The sequence below is a fragment of the Saccostrea echinata genome, unplaced genomic scaffold (genome assembly GCF_033153115.1).
Source record: "Saccostrea echinata isolate AGI-Se365-2 ecotype Australia unplaced genomic scaffold, CSIRO_AGI_Sech_v1 ptg000001l, whole genome shotgun sequence".
NCBI lineage: Eukaryota > Metazoa > Mollusca > Bivalvia > Ostreida > Ostreidae > Saccostrea > Saccostrea echinata.
The window spans coordinates 44,587,755-44,609,146 of record NW_026889750.1 but is presented as its reverse complement, the minus strand read 5'-3'; the positions used below and the strand labels follow the sequence as shown (position 1 = coordinate 44,609,146).

The following is a 21,392-nucleotide window of genomic DNA, read 5'->3' as shown; positions in this document are numbered from 1 at the left end:
TCAAAGCTTGAATTATATATCAATATTCTCCAGGAGGTAAATATTTCTATATATTGGTATATTGGTTGTCCCATAGTTTGTGTATAGTTTGTTGGTCATTATCATATCGGTTCAACTTCATGGATTGTGGGTCACGGTTATTTATTGTTCTAACATTTTACAATTTTTTTTCTGTAGTTTGTTTATGTATTTTTGTATCATTTGTGTATATGCATACATGTATATGATTTTTCATGGTTTGTGGATTACTGTCATATTTACATGCATGTGTCTGTTCATGGTGGATTGTGGGTCACTGTCATAGATTGTTTGTTCTTACATTTTTCCTGTAGTTTGTTCATGACTTTTTTATGTCTTTGTGTATAGACATTTGTGTATATGCATACATATATATGAAAATGTTCATGGTTTGTTGATCACTGTCATGTAAATAAGTGTTTGTGTCTGTTCATGGGTTGTGGGTCACTGTCATATATTTTTTCCAGTAGTTTGTTCATGACTTTTTGTGTCTTTGAGTTAAGACATTTGTGTATAGGCATACATATATATAAAAATGTTCATAGTTTGTGGATCACTGTCATATATATACATGTATGTGTCTGTTCATGGATTGTGGGTCACTGTCATAGATTGTTTGTTCTATCATGGATTGTAGGTCATTGTCATAAGTTGTTTGTTCTAATATTTTGCCTGTAGTTTGTTCATTACCTTTTTGTGTCTTTGGGTTAAGACAGTTGTGTACATGCTTACATATAAATGAAAATGTTCATGGTTTGTTGATCACTGTCATATATAAGTGTTTGTATCTGTTCATGGGTTGTGGGTCACTGTCATAGATTGTTTGTTCTAACATTTTTCCTGTAGTTTGTTCATGACTTTTTGTGTCCTTGAGTTAAGACATTTGTGTATATGCATACATATATATAAAAATGTTCATGGTTTGTTGATCACTGTCATATATACGTGTATGTGTCTGTTCATGGGTTATGGGTCACTGTCATAGATTGTTTGTTGTAATATTTTACCTGTAGTTTGTTCATGACTTTTTTGTGTCATTGAGTTAAGACAGTTGTGTACATGCATACATATATGCATACATTTGTGTATATGCATACATATATGAAAATGTTCATGGTTTGTGGATCACTGTCATATATATACATGTATGTGTCTGTTCATGGATTGTGGGTCACTGTCATAGATTGTTTGTTCTATCATGGATTGTAGGTTGTTCTAATATTTTGCCTGTAGTTTGTTCATGACTTTTTTGTGTCTTTGAGTTAAGACAGTTATGTACATGAATACATATATATAAAAATGTTCATGGTTTGTTGATCACTGTCATATATAAGTGTTTGTGTCTGTTCATGGTTTGTGGGTCACTGTCATAGATTGTTTGTTCTAACATTTTTCCTTTATTTTGTTCATGACTTTTTGTGCCTTTGAGTAAAGACATTTGTGTATATTCATACATATATATAAAAATGTTCATGGTTTGTTGATCACTGTCATATATACGTGTATGTGTCTGTTCATGGGTTATGGGTCACTGTCATAGATTGTTTGTTGTAATATTTTACCTGTAGTTTGTTCATGACTTTTTGTGTCCTCGAGTAAAGACATTTGTGTATATGCATACATATATGAAAATGTTCATAGTTTGTGCATCACTGTCATATATATACATGTATGAGTCTGTTCATGGATTGTGGGTCACTGTCATAGATTGTTTGTTCTATCATGGATTGTAGGTCATTGTCGTAGGTTGTTTGTTCTAATATTTTGCCTGTAGTTTGTTCATGACTTTTTTGTGTCTTTGAGTTAAGACAGTTGTGTACATGAATACATATATATGAAAATGTTCATGGTTTGTTGATCACTGTCATATATAAGTGTTTGTGTCTGTTCATGGTTTGTGGGTCACTGTCATAGATTGTTTGTTCTAACATTTTTCCTTTATTTTTTTCATGACTTTTTGTGCCTTTGAGTAAAGACATCTGTGTATATGCATACATATATATAAAAATGTTCATGCTTTGTTGAACACTGTCATATATACATGTATGTGTCTGTTCATGGATTGTGAGTCACTGTCATAGAATGTTTGTTCAAAACATTGTAGAAGTTTGGTTATGGCAGTTCAATTATGCATGTGTTTATGGTTTCTTGATCACTGAGTAATCATTACTTTCATAGAATGTGATTCACTGTTTTAAGATTTTTTGTATTAGAATGTGCCTGATTATGGTTTTTGGATCAGTATCAGTTTAAATATATGATATAGATATTTGTCTGTTCGTGTTTGTGGGTCACTGTTGTAAAATACTTGATTGTGAATACTATTATGTGTGTTTTCCTCACTGAGAAATAAATACATAATCTTTAACTGATAAAAGTGTTACCTTATCAGTGTTATCTTACCCCTGCAAATGAAGAGCCTGGGCCTAAAATAATTTTTTTCAGCTGCCTAGTGACCCACTGAAAATGCACCTGACCCAAACTTTTCCAGCTATTTTGTATTATTTTTTTTAAGCTCCAAGCTTTCAGGATAGTGAAACTGCATGTTTCATTTTCGATTTTTGGTATTATCAATCAGTGACTTATAACAAGAGGAGCTTATGTTAAGTAAGCCTATTTTTGTTAGTTAAAACATATTTGAAAACTACATTTTCTTACAAAAATAAAAAAAATACCGCCCATTCTAAAAATTTAGGTTGACAACTGCAAACCAAGAATTTTTTAAGCTTGGCCCTGGTATATAGGAATTGCCTTGTCTGTCTGTTAATGTTATGAGGAGGGATTGCCATGTCATGGCCATAACTTTGAAAAAAACATTTATATGGCTTCTGCTTATATCTTACACAGAGATGGACATGACCATGGGTTTGTCATGACCTTGACCTGGTATTACTTGAACACAGTCTCCAGAGAAAATATTTTGTGTTATGACTTTTATCAGGTATTATTTAGACAAGGTCACAAGGAGAAAAATGTTGGAATTCTGGTGTGAGCCATAGCTGTATCAGAGAGAAGAATCTAACTAGACACAGAGTTTACTTAAAACCTAATGCTGTGTCAATCAGATCATTTTCATTTGATAAGGGTCGGGGTGGGATGTGATAAACTGTGTGTGGGCCATTTTTGTGTTACAGAAATTTAAGAATCTTATGGACACCATAGTTGCTTGTGATTTGAGGGTTAGTCCTGCACCTGACACGAGTCAACTAGACGTGCAGAACGTCAGTTTGGGGAATTGTATGGGGGTCATCAACTTTTTTCAAATTGTATTTTTTTTTTACCATAATATTCTGAATTCTATTGTCTCTATATTTTTTCAGAGATTTTTTTTTGAAAGGGGAAAAATCATGAAATTCAATTGATTTCTTTGACTACTTTAGTTAATTTTCTACTTAGTTAATTAAAGTAGTCAAAGAAATCAATTGAATTTCATGATTTTTTCCCCTTTCAAAAGAAAAAATCTTCAAAAAAATATAGAGACAATAGAATTCAGAATACGGTAGATGTAGGGGTCGAAATGTGACAGAGTATCGCATTTGTCTTTAGGAAAATGGAGCAATTATGATTTTTCTATACCGTGAAAATTTCTCTCTCTCTCTCTCATATTCATCTATCTAACTATTGAGAACATGTACGAAACAATGGTTGACTCATTCATTTAATAGCAAGAAAAATAAACCTTAGTCCTCAGGGCTCTAATTGGCGACTAATTTAGTCGCCGTGGGGCTTAAAATATTTGATTGAAGCCTAAAATTTTCTATAAATCGCGAAATTGGCGACCATTATAAACTGACTTGGCGATTCTCAAATTTCGGAACTATCAACATGTTCAACCTTTCTTTCTGAAGAGGAGAAAAGATAATTCAAATTTAGCAATGGGCATGCCTTGCGTTTTCTTTGTCAACTTGTTTGTTGTTCTTTTAGTCACGCACTTGTGAACGAAATTTCGCATCGCATCAGTGCACATACTGCTCATGTCAAGTAAAAAATTAATCCTTAGATTTGTGTTAAGACGTGTCTAAGGATATTTTTTAGGACATACATGTATCGTAGGAATATCTTAAGATACGTCTTAGTGTGTAAACCAAAAACGTCATAGGAATATCTTAAGGTCAAGATCTAGTAAATGAGTTTAGACTGTCTATTTGGTGCTAGATCCATTATGACGTCATAATTGATTTAAACTTAATTTTTCTCGTACTTTACGGCTATTATAGAATTACGTAGAAAATGAAACATTTTCATGGAATTCAATTTGAAATCATGTCAAAATTAACCCCGATACCTATATTCATATTAATATCATTTTAAAGAAGAGGTCCAGAAGATGTGAAAAACTGTTTTCTGAGAGACTGTAGGCAATATTGATACATTTTCTTTTTCTGAGAAGGAAAAAACTCCCATATTTATACCTGACTTCCTTCATTTTTCATTGAAAATAACAGTTTAAAGTATCATTTTTCGTTGAGTTTACCTACAAATTATGCCCCGATACACCTAATTTCGCCAAGCTATACATTGTATTTGTAAAGGATCATTGAAAGAACTTGTTTCTCAGATTTCAGAAATCTGAAGGCACCTTTCATTTAATAGATCTTGACCTTAAGGTCAGACGACGCGTTTCTCAAAAATATATAATTTTTCCCAAGAATTTGCCATTGAAGTATTGCTACTTAAACAAGTTTCCTCACCAAAAATTGAGGTACCCTATCAGGCATTTGGGCAAGATACCAGAGGGTGATATTTCCTATATAATCCATATAGGTAATCTTTTGAATTGCCAATGTTACAATTACTGGTGTACTTATTTTTAAAAATATTGAAAACAATTAAGAAATCACAAGACAATGACAATTATGAATAATTTTTGATATAATACCAAGGTATACAATACAAAACATATAATTGAGTAACGTGTCGTCTGGCCTTAAGTAAAGATGTCTGTAGTTCAATTCTAAGCATTTATCTTTTTTCCTTTTTTTTTTTTTTTTTTTTTTTTTGAAAACAAGTGTTTCATTAAAATTCCTATTTCCAGATTCCATCATAAGCATGTGCAGATGATCAGGAGGGGGAGGGGTGCTCATGGAGTCACCCCGAGTTTTGAATCAGATTTTTTTGATGAGCGTGTCCCCTCCCCCATTGGAAAAAATGCTTGGATTCACGATTGATATCCGAGGTTTTACAATGTAAAAGGTCAGGGGGCATATTAAAAGTAGCACATGACTGCATCCTCCTACCTCCGCCCCCTTCCGAATAAAAAAAGAACAATTAATTAATTACTGATATTTTTGTATATATTTTAAAAGGGTTTAATTGAACCTACTTCAGAACGTTTTTACGAAAGCCGGATAGACTCATTTTTGAAAAGAAAGAAAAATTACTCGTTATAACGAGATAGTTATCTCGTTATAACGAGTTAGTTATCTCGTTATAACGAGTTGGTATCTCGTTATAATGAGATAATTATCTCGTTAAAACGAGTAAGTTATCTCGTTATAACGAGATAGTTTTCTCGTTATTTCGAGATTTAATAGCAATATAGGAGTAAAAATGGCTGTAGTTTTTAATGCCATTGAATTATTAGCTAGTAATTATCAATCAAATTTAACTTGAACAATTGATAAATGGTTGAAAATTTAATTTGCTCTGGGGTTTACTTATGATTATATCTTGAACTATCTCGTTGTCAATAATCATAGCAACTCTAAGGCGAACACATTTACACATTAATTCGTGAACGTCTACTCAAATTGTTGCATTAGGATGCGATATTTTTCTTAAAATAATATTACCGAATATACTTGCTTCATACTTTGTCAATTTATTCATGACAGCTGTTTCTGATGAATGACACTATTTCGACATGTTTTGGACGACTTATACACTTTCATATATCAATTTCTATACCGCTAAAATTAGATATGAGAGACAATACAAGTGCAACATATCGCAGGTGTTCATGCAACATATAATAATATATACGATTACAGTGTGATACATATGTTATTTTTTAAATTCAGAATTGTTTTGAAGAAGGGGTATGGTGAGACATCAGCAGTTAGATCATTGGCGTTTTAATAGGGGACTAATGTCCCAACCATCACTTTTGAAAAGGGGGCGGTCAAGAGTATCTTTGTGCCCCTTCCTCAAGATTTTTTTTTACCTGAGTAAATATCTCCCGAAAATAATGGCAAATACTCGTAGTTGAAATATCAAATTTCTTTTTGCTTGTCAAATATTTTGCTTGGTTTACCCCCCCCCCACCCCCCTCCCCCAATTGAACTTTGTGACCAAGCTTATGCAGATTGTCCACGATGATGAGGAATGATGAAGCAAAAATGATATAACATCCTTTCTACGTAATACGACGTTAGATCTGATCTGCTGATATTGACATTTTATCTAATATTCTGTCATGATTCACTGTTTAAATTTTTTTGCGGGAAGGGGGGGGGGGGGGGTCAAGCTGTAGAGATTCACGTAAACCTATATGAGATTCACGTCTGTTTGGCGGATCCTATGTTTACCACATGGTGACAAAACATCAAACCAGAGTTTACAAAACAAAAAAAAAGTTTACAGATTTTACTAAGCCAGTTCCGATTATTACTTAGGATTGATCAACGAATAGGCCTAATACTACATGAATATTATTAATACAACATTGAGACACTGCCGTTAATTATTTTCCTCATCACAATATTTATTATGTACACTTTGCAAGCATATAATTTTTATTTCAAAAAGAGATTGGTGATTTTTTTTTTTGGGGGGGGGGGGGGTGGGGGGTTAATAAATAGAGGATATTCAATGTTTTGTAGTTGATATGAAATTTATTTCACGAGTGGGACAAAATTCTTTTTTTTTTATTTTCATGAGTGCAAAGCAAGAGTGAAAATATCAAGAATTCTTTCTCACGATACAATACATATTTCTAGGCATAATTTATGCTTGAAATACACCTTAAATAAAGCGTATCATATTGTAAACTTTAGATATTAAACTTTCATTCTATACCCAAAAAGGATCACAAACATGTCAACTGTTTTTACTATCAAAGTGAGGCATGTGAAAATGAAATTTTATCAAATATATTGGATTTAATTAGACAATGTTAATTTCATAATTGTAAGTTGTTTTCCTGGCAACATCGCTTTTTAAAATTACCATAGACATGTCTTTTTAATCTCGTGGTCGTTAATTTAATGAAAGCTTTATAAGCATGCCTGCAGAGGTAAAACAGCAGTACCGGGTAATTGTTGGCTTTAGAAAATCCACAGTTGTGAAAAGTAGTAAATTGGACGGGTGATTGGTCAGTTAAATTCTCACTCATTAGAGATATCATCTAGACATTAATATCAAGTCGTAATTGTACGAACGAGACATGGAGACCGGTCCTTCAGATGAGACCGTATTTATAAACCGAAGTCCCGTGTCGCAGAATATGCTGGCACGAAAAAGATCAATCACTGGTCAATGGCATTGAGTGCCGAGTATATGTCAAAATTTGCAGCTCTCCATCGGCAAGTGGTGGCGTCTCCATATGAGTGAAAAATTCTCGAGAGGGACATTATAAACAACAAACCAAAAAAAAAAAAAAAACAAACAAACAAACAAACAAAAAACGAACAAGCATTAAATGAAAATCGCATAATTAATCCTTCATGGTATTACAGTTTCAAACAATATTTCATGAGAATCAAGATTCTTAAAGAGAAACTATCGATTAAGATTTTGTTTTACTACCGTCGTAAACCAAGACCAAAATGTTCGACCCCTTTCTCACCGGTAGGAGAGAGTCATATGCGGACTCCATAGATTGGCTTGAGACGATGGAGTTTTTCATGCACCGTAAACATGATAAAACCCTTTGGCATTTAGCTGACTTATTTTTCTTGTTGATTTTTTTTCTTAACGATTGCAATAGACCCCCTCTTTCCTGTGATCTACCCACACTGCACATATTGTCGTCCATCGGTACATATTGTCGCAGGCGATATATAATGTCGCCGGCGACAATATATAAACTGAGATGAGCCTTTTTTCCTCCCGCATAATGGACGACAAAATGTTATTTTGTCGTAGGCAACAATACGTAATGTGAACATTTGCACATTTTGTCGCCGATATATTGTGTTGAAGAGTATTTACTAAGGCCGTGAAGAGAGATAGATTGAAAGATTGACACACACAGGGACAGACAGATAGAAGTATAGACAAAGTGTATCACAGGCAGATAAAATAAGTAAACAAGTTGTATTTATTTAGCGTACATGTAACTGGCAATACTGTAGGTAGAAAAGGTTTCGATCAGTCAACATACGCACTGAAGGTAGGTACACATTGTCGCCGGTGTAACGAAAAAGTGACCCCTGTATTGGGGGGGGGGGGGGCTTTTTTCTAGTGTAGAAATTTGACCCCTGGTCAATATTCTCCATAGAAAAATGACCCACTTTTTTGTAGAAATTATGGACTTGAGGTCATTTTTCTCTGTGTGGATTATAAAAAAAATGACCCCTGGAATAATGACCCTGTGTCATTTTTGATACAAAAACTGGTTTTGATAGGAATATTCTTGTTAGGCAATGAATATACATAGGGGTAAAATTACGCAGCCTTTTTATATGAAGTGTTCATTTCTAAAAGTTTTAAAGTTTAAGTAACAAAAATTAAAAGGTACTATACTATTGTACTATACATGTATCTTTCATCTTTGATACAAAAGTTTTATCCCCATTAAAGGAAAACATGTTCTGTGACTATTAGAGCAAGAGTTTGCGCATTCTTAGGTTCGTTTTATCACATATCATAAATAAGTTTTCACAGTTGTCATTATTTAAAAAATCAAGATAATTTTCTTAGCTGGTGTCAAAAAGAGAAACCTATTAAATAGAGAATGTATAGTTTCCATAATTGTAATCCTCTTTGATTTAGCTCTGGGTAAATAATGTGCAAAAAGCCAAAAATCCAAAATAAAGTCTCAAACCTTTTTTTCAGATGTTATAAGAAAGGTTAACGTTAACATTTGGACCCTACCGAAATAAAACTTCATGAAACAAATGGGCGATTGCTAAGGAAATTAGATCTCATAAAGATCTTTTCGAATTTCTTTATTGTTCTTCTCATAAAAATGTAGGAAAGATTAAATTTATGAAAAATAACAGACATGACCTTCGAACTCAGGGTCCAGGCAAAATTTATCACCAGGGTGGGACCAGTGCAAAAAATAATAATTATTGATTTTAAAAAAGTCTTGGTCCAACACCTTAAAGAATGAAAAAAGTAAATGATCCATCCTCATTTTGTTTAGAAAAGTCAAATTAATATTTCTGCATATATAACCATCAGTTATCTAGAGGGGTGGGGTATAGATGAATAACAATTGTAGCTACATATTCCATTCAGTTGAAGTAAAATTGGCATTTTCCTTTTCAGAACCAAAATGTTTATGTTTTGGAAATTTAAATGTGATTTTGGGATAACATGCAACTTGGAAATGTATAAAAGACAAGTTAAATCATGTATATAAAAATATCTGAGCCATAATGCATTTGAGCGATAGAGGAAGATGAGGGATACCTCTAATAGCTTTGGTACACACCTTGCAAATCTGATTATCCCCTCGCAACGGAGTTGGAGGGATATAGTAACGCAATCGATCGTGTGTATGTGTGTGGGTTATGTCCTGTGCGAAACGGAAGTGACGTAATTTGCATCGGGATCGATTTCGAATGCTCCCTTGCATTTATAGAGAAGCTCTTTGCGAGGGATGCTCCTCTTTGCGGTGTCCTTGTTAAATTTAATTTTTAATATTAATTTACAGGCCTGAATAATCAAACTAAAATTTCTTAATGCTACTGATTTAGAAAAATAGAGCTTCTGATATTTAATGAGAACTTGAATTTTCATAGAAAGCATGGATCCAACAATCATCATCTTAGGGTCAATCAATCCATATGGTTGTATTCTCGTAATTGACCATAACTTTTTCTCTTATTTTTCATTGAAACATGGTAAATATGGTGTTGTTTTACTTGTTATAGCATGTAATTTCTTAATCTAAAATAATATATTGTAAAAAGACCTGAATTTCCATCGACAGCATCTATAATCATGTAAAGTTCAGTCAATTGTTATTCGTGTGTTCTCTTAACTAACCATATAAGGTAAATTTGTTATTATTTTTCTTGTAATAACCCACCATACTTTCTAAATCTAAAACGATATCTTAATTTCCAGACAATTTAGAAATGTTAAAGGAGACAGATGACAGATTAGCACTTAATGTCAGGTCTAAATAGTTGAAGTTGGAAGGAACCTGTGATTCTATAGGGTTTCGTTTAGGCTTATATATTACTACACATATATGACTATGAAATGTTCTCCCACTTTTTATGCTGCGTTTGACCAGGCGTCAATAATTTCAGTTAAGGAAAGTGGTCTGTTACCAGCTTATCTTTTGAGATTTACAAACCAATCTTAAGATATACGATGCATATATTTTAAAAGACGTTTTACAGATCAGGCCAACTTTTTGGTCTGTTTTCAGTTTATAAAAAGGGGTACACAAACCAAACTTCCTCCTGAGGTGTATCTACATATCTATGATCATTTCAATGGGTGCTGTGCATGCTTCAACTGGCCTACATTTCATGCTTCCGTGATTATTAAGAACAGTTTCAATTTTGTCTTATCACAAGGAGTTTACAAAGCAAACTTCCTTAGCACATCCGTGGATGTTCTGTTTAATGCATTTGTACAAATCTGCATTCTCTTTGAGTATGTCCCACAGGATGCACTTTTCCACTTAGGAGACAGCTCTAGTTCTCACCAGTGATTTGATGGAAATTTACCTCAAAGAAAAAAAAATACACTAGTCTAATAAAATGATATGTGTTTTTAAAGCTCCTATACAAATCATATTCAATTGTATGCTATATATAACTGTTTTTGCATCCATACATGGTTTGTGGGATATCTCCCCCATATTGCTATGATATGGTTTGTGGGTCCCTACCCACAAGTATGCTGCACTTTACCCCTTAAGAAACACCTTTAGTTCTCACAGGTGCTTTGATGAAAATTTACCTCAAAGAAAAAAACCTATATACTAGTCTGATAAAATGATATGTGTTTTTTGAGCCCCAATACAAATCATATTCAATTGTATGCTACATATAACTGTTTTTGCATCCATACATGGTTTGTGGGATATCTACCACAAAGAATATATATATATATATATATTGCTATGATATGGTTTGTGGGTCCTACCCACAAGTATGCTGCACTTTACCCCTTAGGAAACACCTCTAGTTCTCACAGGTGCTTTGATGAAAATTTACCTCAAAGAAAAAACCTATATACTAGTCTGATAAAATGATATGTGTTTTTTTGAGCTCCAATACAAATCATATTCAATTGTATTCTATATATAATTGTTTTTGAATCCATACATGGTTTGTGGGATATCTCCCACAAAGAATATATATATATATATTGCTATGATATGGTTTGTGGGTCCCTACCCACAAGTATGTTATATATAATTATCTACTATAGATCGCTGTGGGACTCATACCCACAATGTAATGACCCACAACGTTATCTATAGCTTTGAAACCAAATATGAGAAAACTTTATAATTTTTCTATATTTGGGATCTACATCAAAAACTATTCTTAAAAATGTGTTTCCTTTTGAAATAAGCCTATTACAAATGCAGGGTCCCATAAACCATGTTTATGTGTCATGACCCGCAAACCACGTCAAGTACGTATATATATATATATATATATATATATATATATAAAACTGATATTAACAGGGACAGGAAATAAATGTCTTATGTGGTCGAGATGTGATGCAAGCGATCGAAAATGTAAGTAATATAAAGAAATGATTTACCTGATCAGCAATTTTCGACGCGCGTGGCAATTGAATTAAAGATCTTACTTCAATTGATATCATATTATTATTTGCTGAATTGATGTGCGCAATGAATAATAATTTTGCTCTCTTCAAATTCATGATATTAATGCGCGCACTTATTCAATTGAAGAGAGCAACAATACAATTTTAAGTATGCGCAATACATGTATTTGAATTATCGCTATCTTCCCTTGAATAATTGCACACAGCAATTCAAATTAATGCATGCAATAATTGAATTATTCCTCTCTTTTTCCTTAATTGCTCGCATCAGTTCAATTCATGCACGCATCAATTCAAGTGAGGACAGTAATAATGAGATTAATTATACACGTATCTTCTGCCCTGTTCACACGAAGAGTTCAATTCCAATTAAACGTAAGTTACTGCGAATTAAACATGAACCGCGTTCATACGGACAATTTAATGCGAATTAGTTAAATTTCGAATTAATATATTGCGCATCAAATTACTTCGCATAAGCTCCATGTGAACACTAAACGAAGCTAATTCGAATTAAATTTTGGCGTTTGCGTAATGACACATGTCGGTGGTAGGTACTCTATGCTAAATTTGAATAAAAACAGAACAAAATGCCCATGAGCCACAACTCTCACCTGAGTAACTTTGGCCCCGCCGTTCTTCACATTATTTCCCCACTTTTGATACCTATTGTGGCCCCACCCTACCCTCAGGGGTCATGATTTGAACAATTTAGAATCTACACTACCCAAGATGCTTCCATTTAAGTTTCAGCTTTTCTGGGCCAGTGTTCTTGAGAAGAAGATTTTTAAAGATTTTTTGTTCTATATTTCTCAATGTAAAATTTGGATTCCCTATTGTGGCCCATCCCTACCCCGAGGGTCATGATTTGAACAATTTAGTTAAACAATAAAATGCTTTCTTTGGTTGTTAGTACGGGAATTAATGTTGCAGCTGTTGCAGAAAAAATACATAACCCGCTTAAGCGTGTTATGTAAATAATTTCTGGAATAGCTGCAACGTTAATTCTCATACTAACAAACAAAGAAAGCATTTTATTGTTTATATTTATATCTGTACAAATAATAATTTTAAGTAGGATTTAGTAGATGAAATATTTTTTTGATATGTACGCCATTGTATGTTTCATTGTCAATCATTGATGGAACAGCCACTGCTCAAGAAATCTGTACAGCTGATATGCTTACTGCTGTTTACTGACTGATTAACGGCAATGGTTTTCTTAGGAAATAAAGGAAATAATATCCAGTGGATGTAAATATAATCTACACTACCCAAAGATGCTTCCACTTAAGTTTCAGCTTTTCTGGTCCAGTGGTCCTTGAGAAGAAGATTTTTCCTATACATTTCAATGTAAAACTTGGATTCCCTATTGTGGCCCTGTCCTTTCTCCGGGGTCATGATTTGAACAATTTAGAATCTACACTACCTCAGGATGCTTCCACACAGTTTCAGCTTTTCTGGCCCAGTGGTACTTGAGAAGAAGATTTTTTAATGACCCGACCCTATTTTTGTCTTTTCTTGATTATCTCACCTTGTAAGGGGGCTTGGTCCTTCATTTTAACAATTTAAACTCCCCTTCGCCAAAGGATGCTTTGTACCAACTTTTGTTAAAGGTGCATAGACACAGATTTGAACTTAATATTTTCTCAAATTTTCTATATAATATCACGACTTATATAAACTTTGCACACACCATTGAGCACGGACTTACAATACTGTGAGTGGGTTTTGCTTTCGAACATTTCTACTCTGAATTTTTTGGTTTATAGTTTTGATATTTTTCATGAATACACAACAAAATTGCCACTTTTCTTAAGTATTAAAAATAAAATTAAAATATGTGAAAGCGCAAGGATGTGTCAATCCAACGCGTCCAAAAATTCGAAGTTTTAATAACTTCGAGATGAAATAAGATTTTTATTATATTTTAGTATGAAATGCTATAGCAACATATAAGTCATGAAATTATACAGAAAATTTGAGAAAATAGTAACTTCAAATCTGTGTCCAATCACCTTTAAAATTGGCCCAGTGGTTCTTGAGAGGAAAATGTGAAAAGTTTACAGACGGACGGACGACGGACAACTGGTGATCAGAAAAGCTCACATGAGCTTTCAGCTCAGATGAGTTACCGGTAAAAACTATGGTAATGTCCAAAAGTTATAATGCGCATTAGTTTACTTCGCATTAACTGTCGTGTGACCGGAATTTGATTTGCATAAGTTTAATTCTCATTAATTTTCTTCGCATAATTTATGTAATGTGCATTCGTCTGAACAGGGCATTCAATTAAAGATATCTTCAATTGCTATGAATGTTAATTTGCGCTTCATACCTATATATCAACTGTATTCGCAATGTGTTTCGCGACATTTTTTTCTGACCAAGGAAAACTAACTTTACATCATGAATGTGTATGTAGATCTATTCACACATGAAGTTCGATCACACTATTCTATCATATTAATTACACACTCACTATTTTTCCATATTAAAGGTTTTTTAATTTTTTCTGATATTTCGTTGTTAGGGTAATTCTATAATCATATCTGACGGTCCATATATAAGCCGCATTAATAAGGCTGGCTGCGTCAGGGCCTTGGGGACATGGATCCAGACAAATGCTATGGTGTTGGGGGGCATTCTGCTAGGAATACTTCTGCCGCAGGTAAATCAAGCAGATTTGATCAACCTACCTCAAAAACAAATTTTCTATCATCTATTTAAAAATAGAGGTTATGTATGAACGTTTCCAAAATTGTCATATTTGAACACATTTAAACGTACGTGTCGCTGATTGTAATGAATTCAGTTGCTACAGGAATCTAGTAACGATGCTATAATTGTGATGTTCACGAACGTACACACCTGTATGCATATTTTTGCCGTTCTATGTGTACTTATTACATAAAATAAATACAAATACAGTAAAGCAAAGATACCCATTATAAAAATTCATATACCGTCTTCAAATTGGTATTTTTTAAATCTCTGTAATTTAGATGTTTGTTATGTGTCTTTCCCGTACACTGAGGGATCAAATTAAAAGCCAGAAATCAAAATGGGGACGTCAACGCCGTTACCAAGACAACCCAGCTTTTGATCGGCACTGAGCATGTGCATCAACAAGGTGAAACTTTTTCTAAACGATAAAAAGAACTGTGATATATGAGATTATGGCAAATTAACAGTGCCTGTAGTTTATTCATATTACTGTGATTCAGTGTTTTAATTTTATGTTGATTTGTACAGTGTATCAATTTACATAATACATACATAAATGAATTCCTACCATTATGAATTTGTAGAATACATGTATAATAGCAATGTGTGAGAGAGAGAGAGAGAGAGAGAGAGAGAGAGAGAGAATCTTCATTATATGTAAATTTGAATATATTCATTGTTCATTTAATATGAAGAATTAAAAAAAGCTGATAGCAATAAGAGATAACTGCAACAATTTATTTTGCGATTGTACATATCTGTGAACAAAATAGCCAAAAATCAGCAAAATAACAAATGATTACAACCATTGTATGAGATATATATATCCACCTGTTCTAGGAGGAAGTACTGCTATGAACACAAGGGACAAATTTATCATTCTCATAAAAAGACATTCATTGAATCTAAAATTAGCTTTGCAGAAATAGATCATCACATGCATATTTTTTTTTCTCTCAAAAGATAAATCGTGAGATTAAAATATTCAAAATAACAGTAACATTGTATCAGCACTATAAACATACCTACATACAGTGTATGCTGTGTCAGCTATATAAATATACCTACATACAGTGTATGCTGTGTCTGCTACATAAATATACCTAATACAGTGTATGCTGTGTCAGCTATATAAATATACCTAAATACATTGTACACCGTGTCAGCTATATAAATATACCTACATACAGTGTATGCTGTATCAGCTATATAAATATACCTACATACAGTGTATGCTGTGTCAGCTATATAAATATTTAGGCACGACTTAGTACATATTCAGATACCACTGTATCAGTTAAAAGATGCAAGTCATATATCATGTATATTCAACCAATATCTAAAGTTCCTCTTCTCTGAGATTATATAGTCTTATCACATATTTTAGGATTTTAAATGTAAAATTAGATAATGTACATATACCATTTGCATATATTTTGCAAATTATACATTTTGCCCTAACTTTAGGAGATTCATGAATCTTATATAATTAAACTGAAAAAACAACAACAAAATCACAGAAGAAAAACTGTTTAGCAGTACCAAGTATAATCAAAGAAGTCACCCAAGGTGAGTGGTTGCTCATTATAATAGCAAAGACTACAGAGCTAGTCTCATCAACAAATCGTCATTAAAATAACTAATACTACAGAGCTAGTCATCAACAAAACAAAATAAAGACAGTCCTTATGTATCCTTTTTTTCCTTGTTAAGAATGTTGCCTTTATTTACAAAAAGCAAGAATAAAGTCTTCATCTAGATTAAAGAGTTGTACTTAAATTTCTATGACCTAACGTATATTGAATTCTTAAAGTCATGAAGTTAAATGTGGACCTCAACACATAAAATAAATATACAAGAAAACATTGAAACCCAAATGTTAAATGTGCATGTATCCACATTACTGACAAATATTTTACAGAAGGTAGGATGCACATATAAATAAATTAATCTTTAAGTTATAATCAAAACCAATGTACAAACACAAATGGATGAATGAAAGTTAGATTTTTATTTCTCATTTCTGAATACATGTCGTTGATAATTACTTATTCTCCCTTGCCATGAAAATTGTCAAAAACTATTTCAATCTATTAGTCATAAATCAAAAATGGTTCTGAAGAATACAAAGACAGGAAATAGGAAAACCCTGGTAAACAGGGATGGTGATTATTTTAGAAATGATCAATGTCTGTTAAAGTTTTGGTTGGCAGGAAGCAAGTGCTTGTTTTGGAATCTTATTGAGGGAATATGGATGTGCAGTGTTTTGATAGGAACTGAAAGGATGTTTTAGAAGTTTATTCTGAGTGAATGTGAATGGGCATTTCTTTGTTGGAGGGCCACCTACACACAGGACAGTAGTGATTATCCCTCTGTAACCAGGTCACAATACAGCGGTGATGGAAGCTGTGTTTACAGGGCAAGCCACACAATAGAACCCCAACCTCATAATCCTCCAGACAAACCACACACTGGCTACACTCCAGGAAATCACCCACAGTTGAGGAGGGTCTTAGGCTTGCTGTACTGCTATCACAATTCTGAGTGAGGGTTTCTGATCTTAAATTCTGAATACTAGAGAAGCCGTCAAAGTGTGTAACATTGTCTATCTCTTTGGTGTGTCTGTCTGCTTGTGGAAAGGCATTGTCTTGTTCAAAAATGGTGTAGTTTGAATGATATGATGTACAATTGTGTTCTGGTGTTACATTAACTGGGTCCATTTTGGTGTAGGGCCAGGTAGGCAGATGTTTAATGTAATCAGATGACATGTGAGCTGCCATCCAAAGGGATGGAATTTCCTGTTGGTTCCACTCTAGAAATGCATTACGATCTAGGTGACTCAGGCTTCGAGGATGTAAAGGGTAAAACAAATGTTCTAAAGTTCTGAACCTAGCAAAATTCCAATCCTGGTTGGACTCTTCCTCTGTACTTTTCTTATAAAACCATATTCCTAGTGCAAGTAAATACAACCCTAACCAAACTTCAACAATGATCAAGTGTCGAGAGTAAAATTTAAAATCGGCTCTGACAAAGGCCATGGTGTCAGTAACGCCTAATAAACGGATCAGCTTAAGACCATAGGGAATAAAATCAGCTAGAAAGGGAATCTGGAAGAGCGTTAAAAGGCCCATCCATAGAAGGATGTGTATGATATTATACTTTATGGCACAAAACAGTAACATTACAATCCTTTTAATAAATGAACCTTGAACTAAACTGATCTCAAAAATAGTGAGACTATTACAGATGAATAGTGTTAAAATAAAAACATCATTAAGACTTGGATATAAACATTTTAAATATGTTTCCATGGATTTAAAAGAAATTGATTCTGAAGGTCTGGTCCCATATTTGAAAAGTTTTTCTTTAGTTATAATGAAGTATGCCAAATTATTCTTCTCTGGAAGGAGCTTCCATGCATTACTTTTAATCAATACTTCTCTAGAGGTCACTCCGAAACGAATTCTTCCTGGAAAACGTACACTCAATGCCGAATAAAAAAGGGGAACTTGCGTTTGTTTTGAAACCATGATGATACGAATCTCAGGGTCTTCTGAAGGTTTGTAAGAGATCCAGTTCTTGTTAAGTTCCATGGGATCTTTAATGACAAGGACTTTATGGTTGACAGTGTCTTTGATCCAATTACTGATGCTTGCCAGTTTATAGTTACCTGAAAAAGTGCATAATTCATAGTAAGCTTTATAAGTGTTCAGTAAAAAGAGATTCCCATAATTGAACAGTAAATAGTGACCTGCGTAAATGTACAGCAATACCTGTGTTAACTGTAAATAGTCACATGTTAGTGTGCATAACTGTAATACACTGTACTTACCTGTATAGGTGTATAGTTGGACTTGAGATTTAGACTGAAATTTCTGAGGCAGGCCAAGGATCAGGCGAGTGGAATCCCAGCTCTTCCAATTGCAGAACCTGTGAACATGTATTATACATACATAAGGAACTAAATGACAATTCATCTTCATACAGCACTCATTACTAATTAGATAGGGGACACTGATACATGAATTGCAATTTAAAATGATTTTAATAATTTGTTTATATCACCACCACAACATAACTTGTCCAAGTGAAACAAACTATGAAACAAATAAAACTTGAATTTGAATGTAACAGGTAGACCTATTTGGATACCTGTAATCGGTTTTGCAGTTAAAGTTTCCCACTCTGACCCCAAACTTAGTAACTTTGTTGATGACAGTTGACCAGGAGGCATCAGAAAGAGGCTTGAAGTCCCACTGTTTGGTGATAATCCTGACCAACCAAACACTGTCTTTAGCATCCTCCACCTGTTCCAGGAAATGAGATCCTCCAGTGAAGTTTGTGGGGGTAGTAGATTCCTCCAAGACAGCGTCACTTACTTCCCCCTCCGTCACCAGTCCTGAACAGAAAATAAAACATACAGCCTAGATACAAACTAAAGAAACAGACAACTATCAGAACTGATTTTTTATTATCAAAAAAATGTAAAGACACTTAAAAATAATTTATTTATTTTAATCCTTCTTCAAATATTTTTATAACCATGAACTTAAAATCAAATACAACAATTAACTCATGGTAAAAAATAGAACACAGAACACGGGAGTTAGGACCAAATAATATTTGTCTTGGTATTGAATGATCTATTGCAGCCTGCAGGTAAAGCTAAATAGATTTTATTAATAAATGTAATTTATCAAACTGAGTGTTAAATTTTTTCTAACACAGATTTGAATTGAAGATAATATTTTTTCATAACAGGGTTGATTTCATCAATGATAACTTGCCATATAAGAAATATATTTAATTTACAAGCAAAGCATAAGAATTGAAATTTGTTGTGTACCTGTGGCGTCAACAAGCTCTCTGAGCTCCTGTTTTTCCACTAAACCCTCATAACTGACACCTCTCTGCTCCAGAAGCGTCTTCAGCTTCAGAACAGACAGGGTCATGGGGTCAAGCAGACGATGTGACAGCACCCCCGTCTCCACCCAGTTAACTGCTTCGAGCAACCGCGCAAGGATAAACAACACAGCTACATAGATCAGCAATAGAACTAACTTGAACCACATTATCTGATAATGATCAAATGACTGTGACACGTCAGCTCTTATTAGTTTCTTCCTCAGATTTCAGGACGTAACCTACCCTTCAAGAATGAAGAGAGTGGAGGTTGGGGTCTAAATAGAAATACATTGTCAGCAACTCATGCCAGTCTTTGGAATACTAAGAAACGGCAAGGAGGGGGACCGATATCGAAACTTGACGAAAGCTGTCAAAGTTAACCGGAAGTAAACAGAATCGGTCAAAGTATACATATTGAAACCGCACTGTCCTTTAAAAAATCCGGAATATATGGAATCAGTGCATTTTGGCAGAAACTTAAAGGATACATTAGTTTTTGAAATGTTAATTTTTATATTATTTAAATTTTGCTAAAAAAGAAAAAAAAATTTGCCACATTTCTACCTATTATTGATCTAACTAAGCGAAGGATTTTTTGGGGAAAAAGATGAGCATAAACAGTTGGAAAAGAGTTTAGTTTAAAATGATCATGAAATAAGAAAATTACAATAATTCCTAGTAACTAAAGCGGTTTATAAAAAAGCGTAAACTGTTCCAACCCAGTTTATACCGTATAAATTGGGTAGCTATTAAATTCATTCCTTATAATTTAATTTTCATTTTTTGGTGTAAGAAAAAAGATTATTGTCCTTAAAAGATGACTTCAATTTGTACAAAATTTGAATGTAACGTCGGGCGGATCGCCGGATACGTTTTTGACGCAAGTCATTGTGACGTAGGCAACCCATTTTATACAATATAAAATAATTTTTTTTATCCAATTAAATACAGCGTTACAATCAGAATTAAATTATTACAAGTTCAACAAAAATGTCCAGGGTCTAAAATGATGTGCAAAAGTAATATCAAGCCGTTTATCGAGGGGATAAATTCTAATTTTTTTTTTCATTTATTGCAAAATTAATTATATGTTATGTACTGATCCAAATGCTCAGAATGAATGTCAGATTAATAAATTTACTCAAATAATTTTAACGTAATCCATGAAAACGCGTTTTTAATTAAAGGAATCGATTATTTTTTTACTCGTTTTTCAAGCGATGCTAGTAGCAGCATTAGAAGCGTTACGTCAATACTTCCGTAGCGCTATGAAAGCGTAACGTTAAACGTCACCAACAATACGCGTAACGTCAAAATGTCTGACGCTGACGACCTTTTTTCAGCTTTTCAAAATATTTTTGATCGGCGCTGCCCCCTCCCAAAATCTGAAATATTGCTTCCTAGGCCAGTTAGGATACGATCGCAACTCATTAAAGCTGCAATGACTGTTGTGTATCTTGTCCAAAAGTTGCAACAGAATGGATCCGCTCTGACACGATTTTGGAGTGTATTAAAAAAAATATATACCAAAGTAGCAACCCCACTATAGATGATAAGTTACAGAAACCCAGACGCGGATCCAGGATTTTTTTCCCGGGGGGGGGGGGGGGGTTCACCCCAGTCAAAAAAATTCCAATCCAGAAATTTCTTGACAAAATTTTTTTTTAAAATTCCATTTCCCGAAAGTGAAAAAAACCTTTTTCGTGGTGGTGATGGTGGGGTCTACGTTTCCTAAAGGGGGGGGGGGGTCCAAAGTAATTTTTTATTTGCTTCAGTTTATACTTTTAATAACTCTGCAAATTCCTGGA

The 21,392-nt window shown here is 33.7% G+C and overlaps 2 protein-coding genes across 2 annotated transcripts in view; one reads left to right on the top strand and one right to left on the bottom strand.

Annotated features, from left to right (window-relative positions):
• LOC133192423 (tetraspanin-33-like) overlaps window positions 1–15,342 on the top strand; it is a 34,118-nt gene extending 18,776 nt beyond the window's left edge. The window contains exons 5-7 of the mRNA XM_061328436.1: window positions 11,846–11,899; window positions 14,486–14,623; window positions 14,958–15,342. Coding sequence (XP_061184420.1) covers window positions 11,846–11,899; window positions 14,486–14,623; window positions 14,958–15,068 — 303 coding nt within the window. The 3' untranslated portion in view covers window positions 15,069–15,342. The remainder of the gene's footprint in view (window positions 1–11,845; window positions 11,900–14,485; window positions 14,624–14,957) is intronic.
• Window positions 15,343–15,396: 54 nt separating this feature from the next.
• LOC133192413 (E3 ubiquitin-protein ligase RNF103-like) lies at window positions 15,397–19,953 on the bottom strand. Its single transcript, XM_061328427.1, has 4 exons — window positions 19,526–19,953; window positions 18,832–19,078; window positions 18,512–18,609; window positions 15,397–18,349 (listed from the first exon to the last, which is right to left on the bottom strand). Exons 1-4 carry the CDS (start codon window positions 19,749–19,751, stop codon window positions 16,977–16,979), a joined length of 1,944 nt encoding a protein of 647 aa, XP_061184411.1. The 5' UTR covers window positions 19,752–19,953; the 3' UTR covers window positions 15,397–16,976.
• Window positions 19,954–21,392: the final 1,439 nt, after the last annotated feature.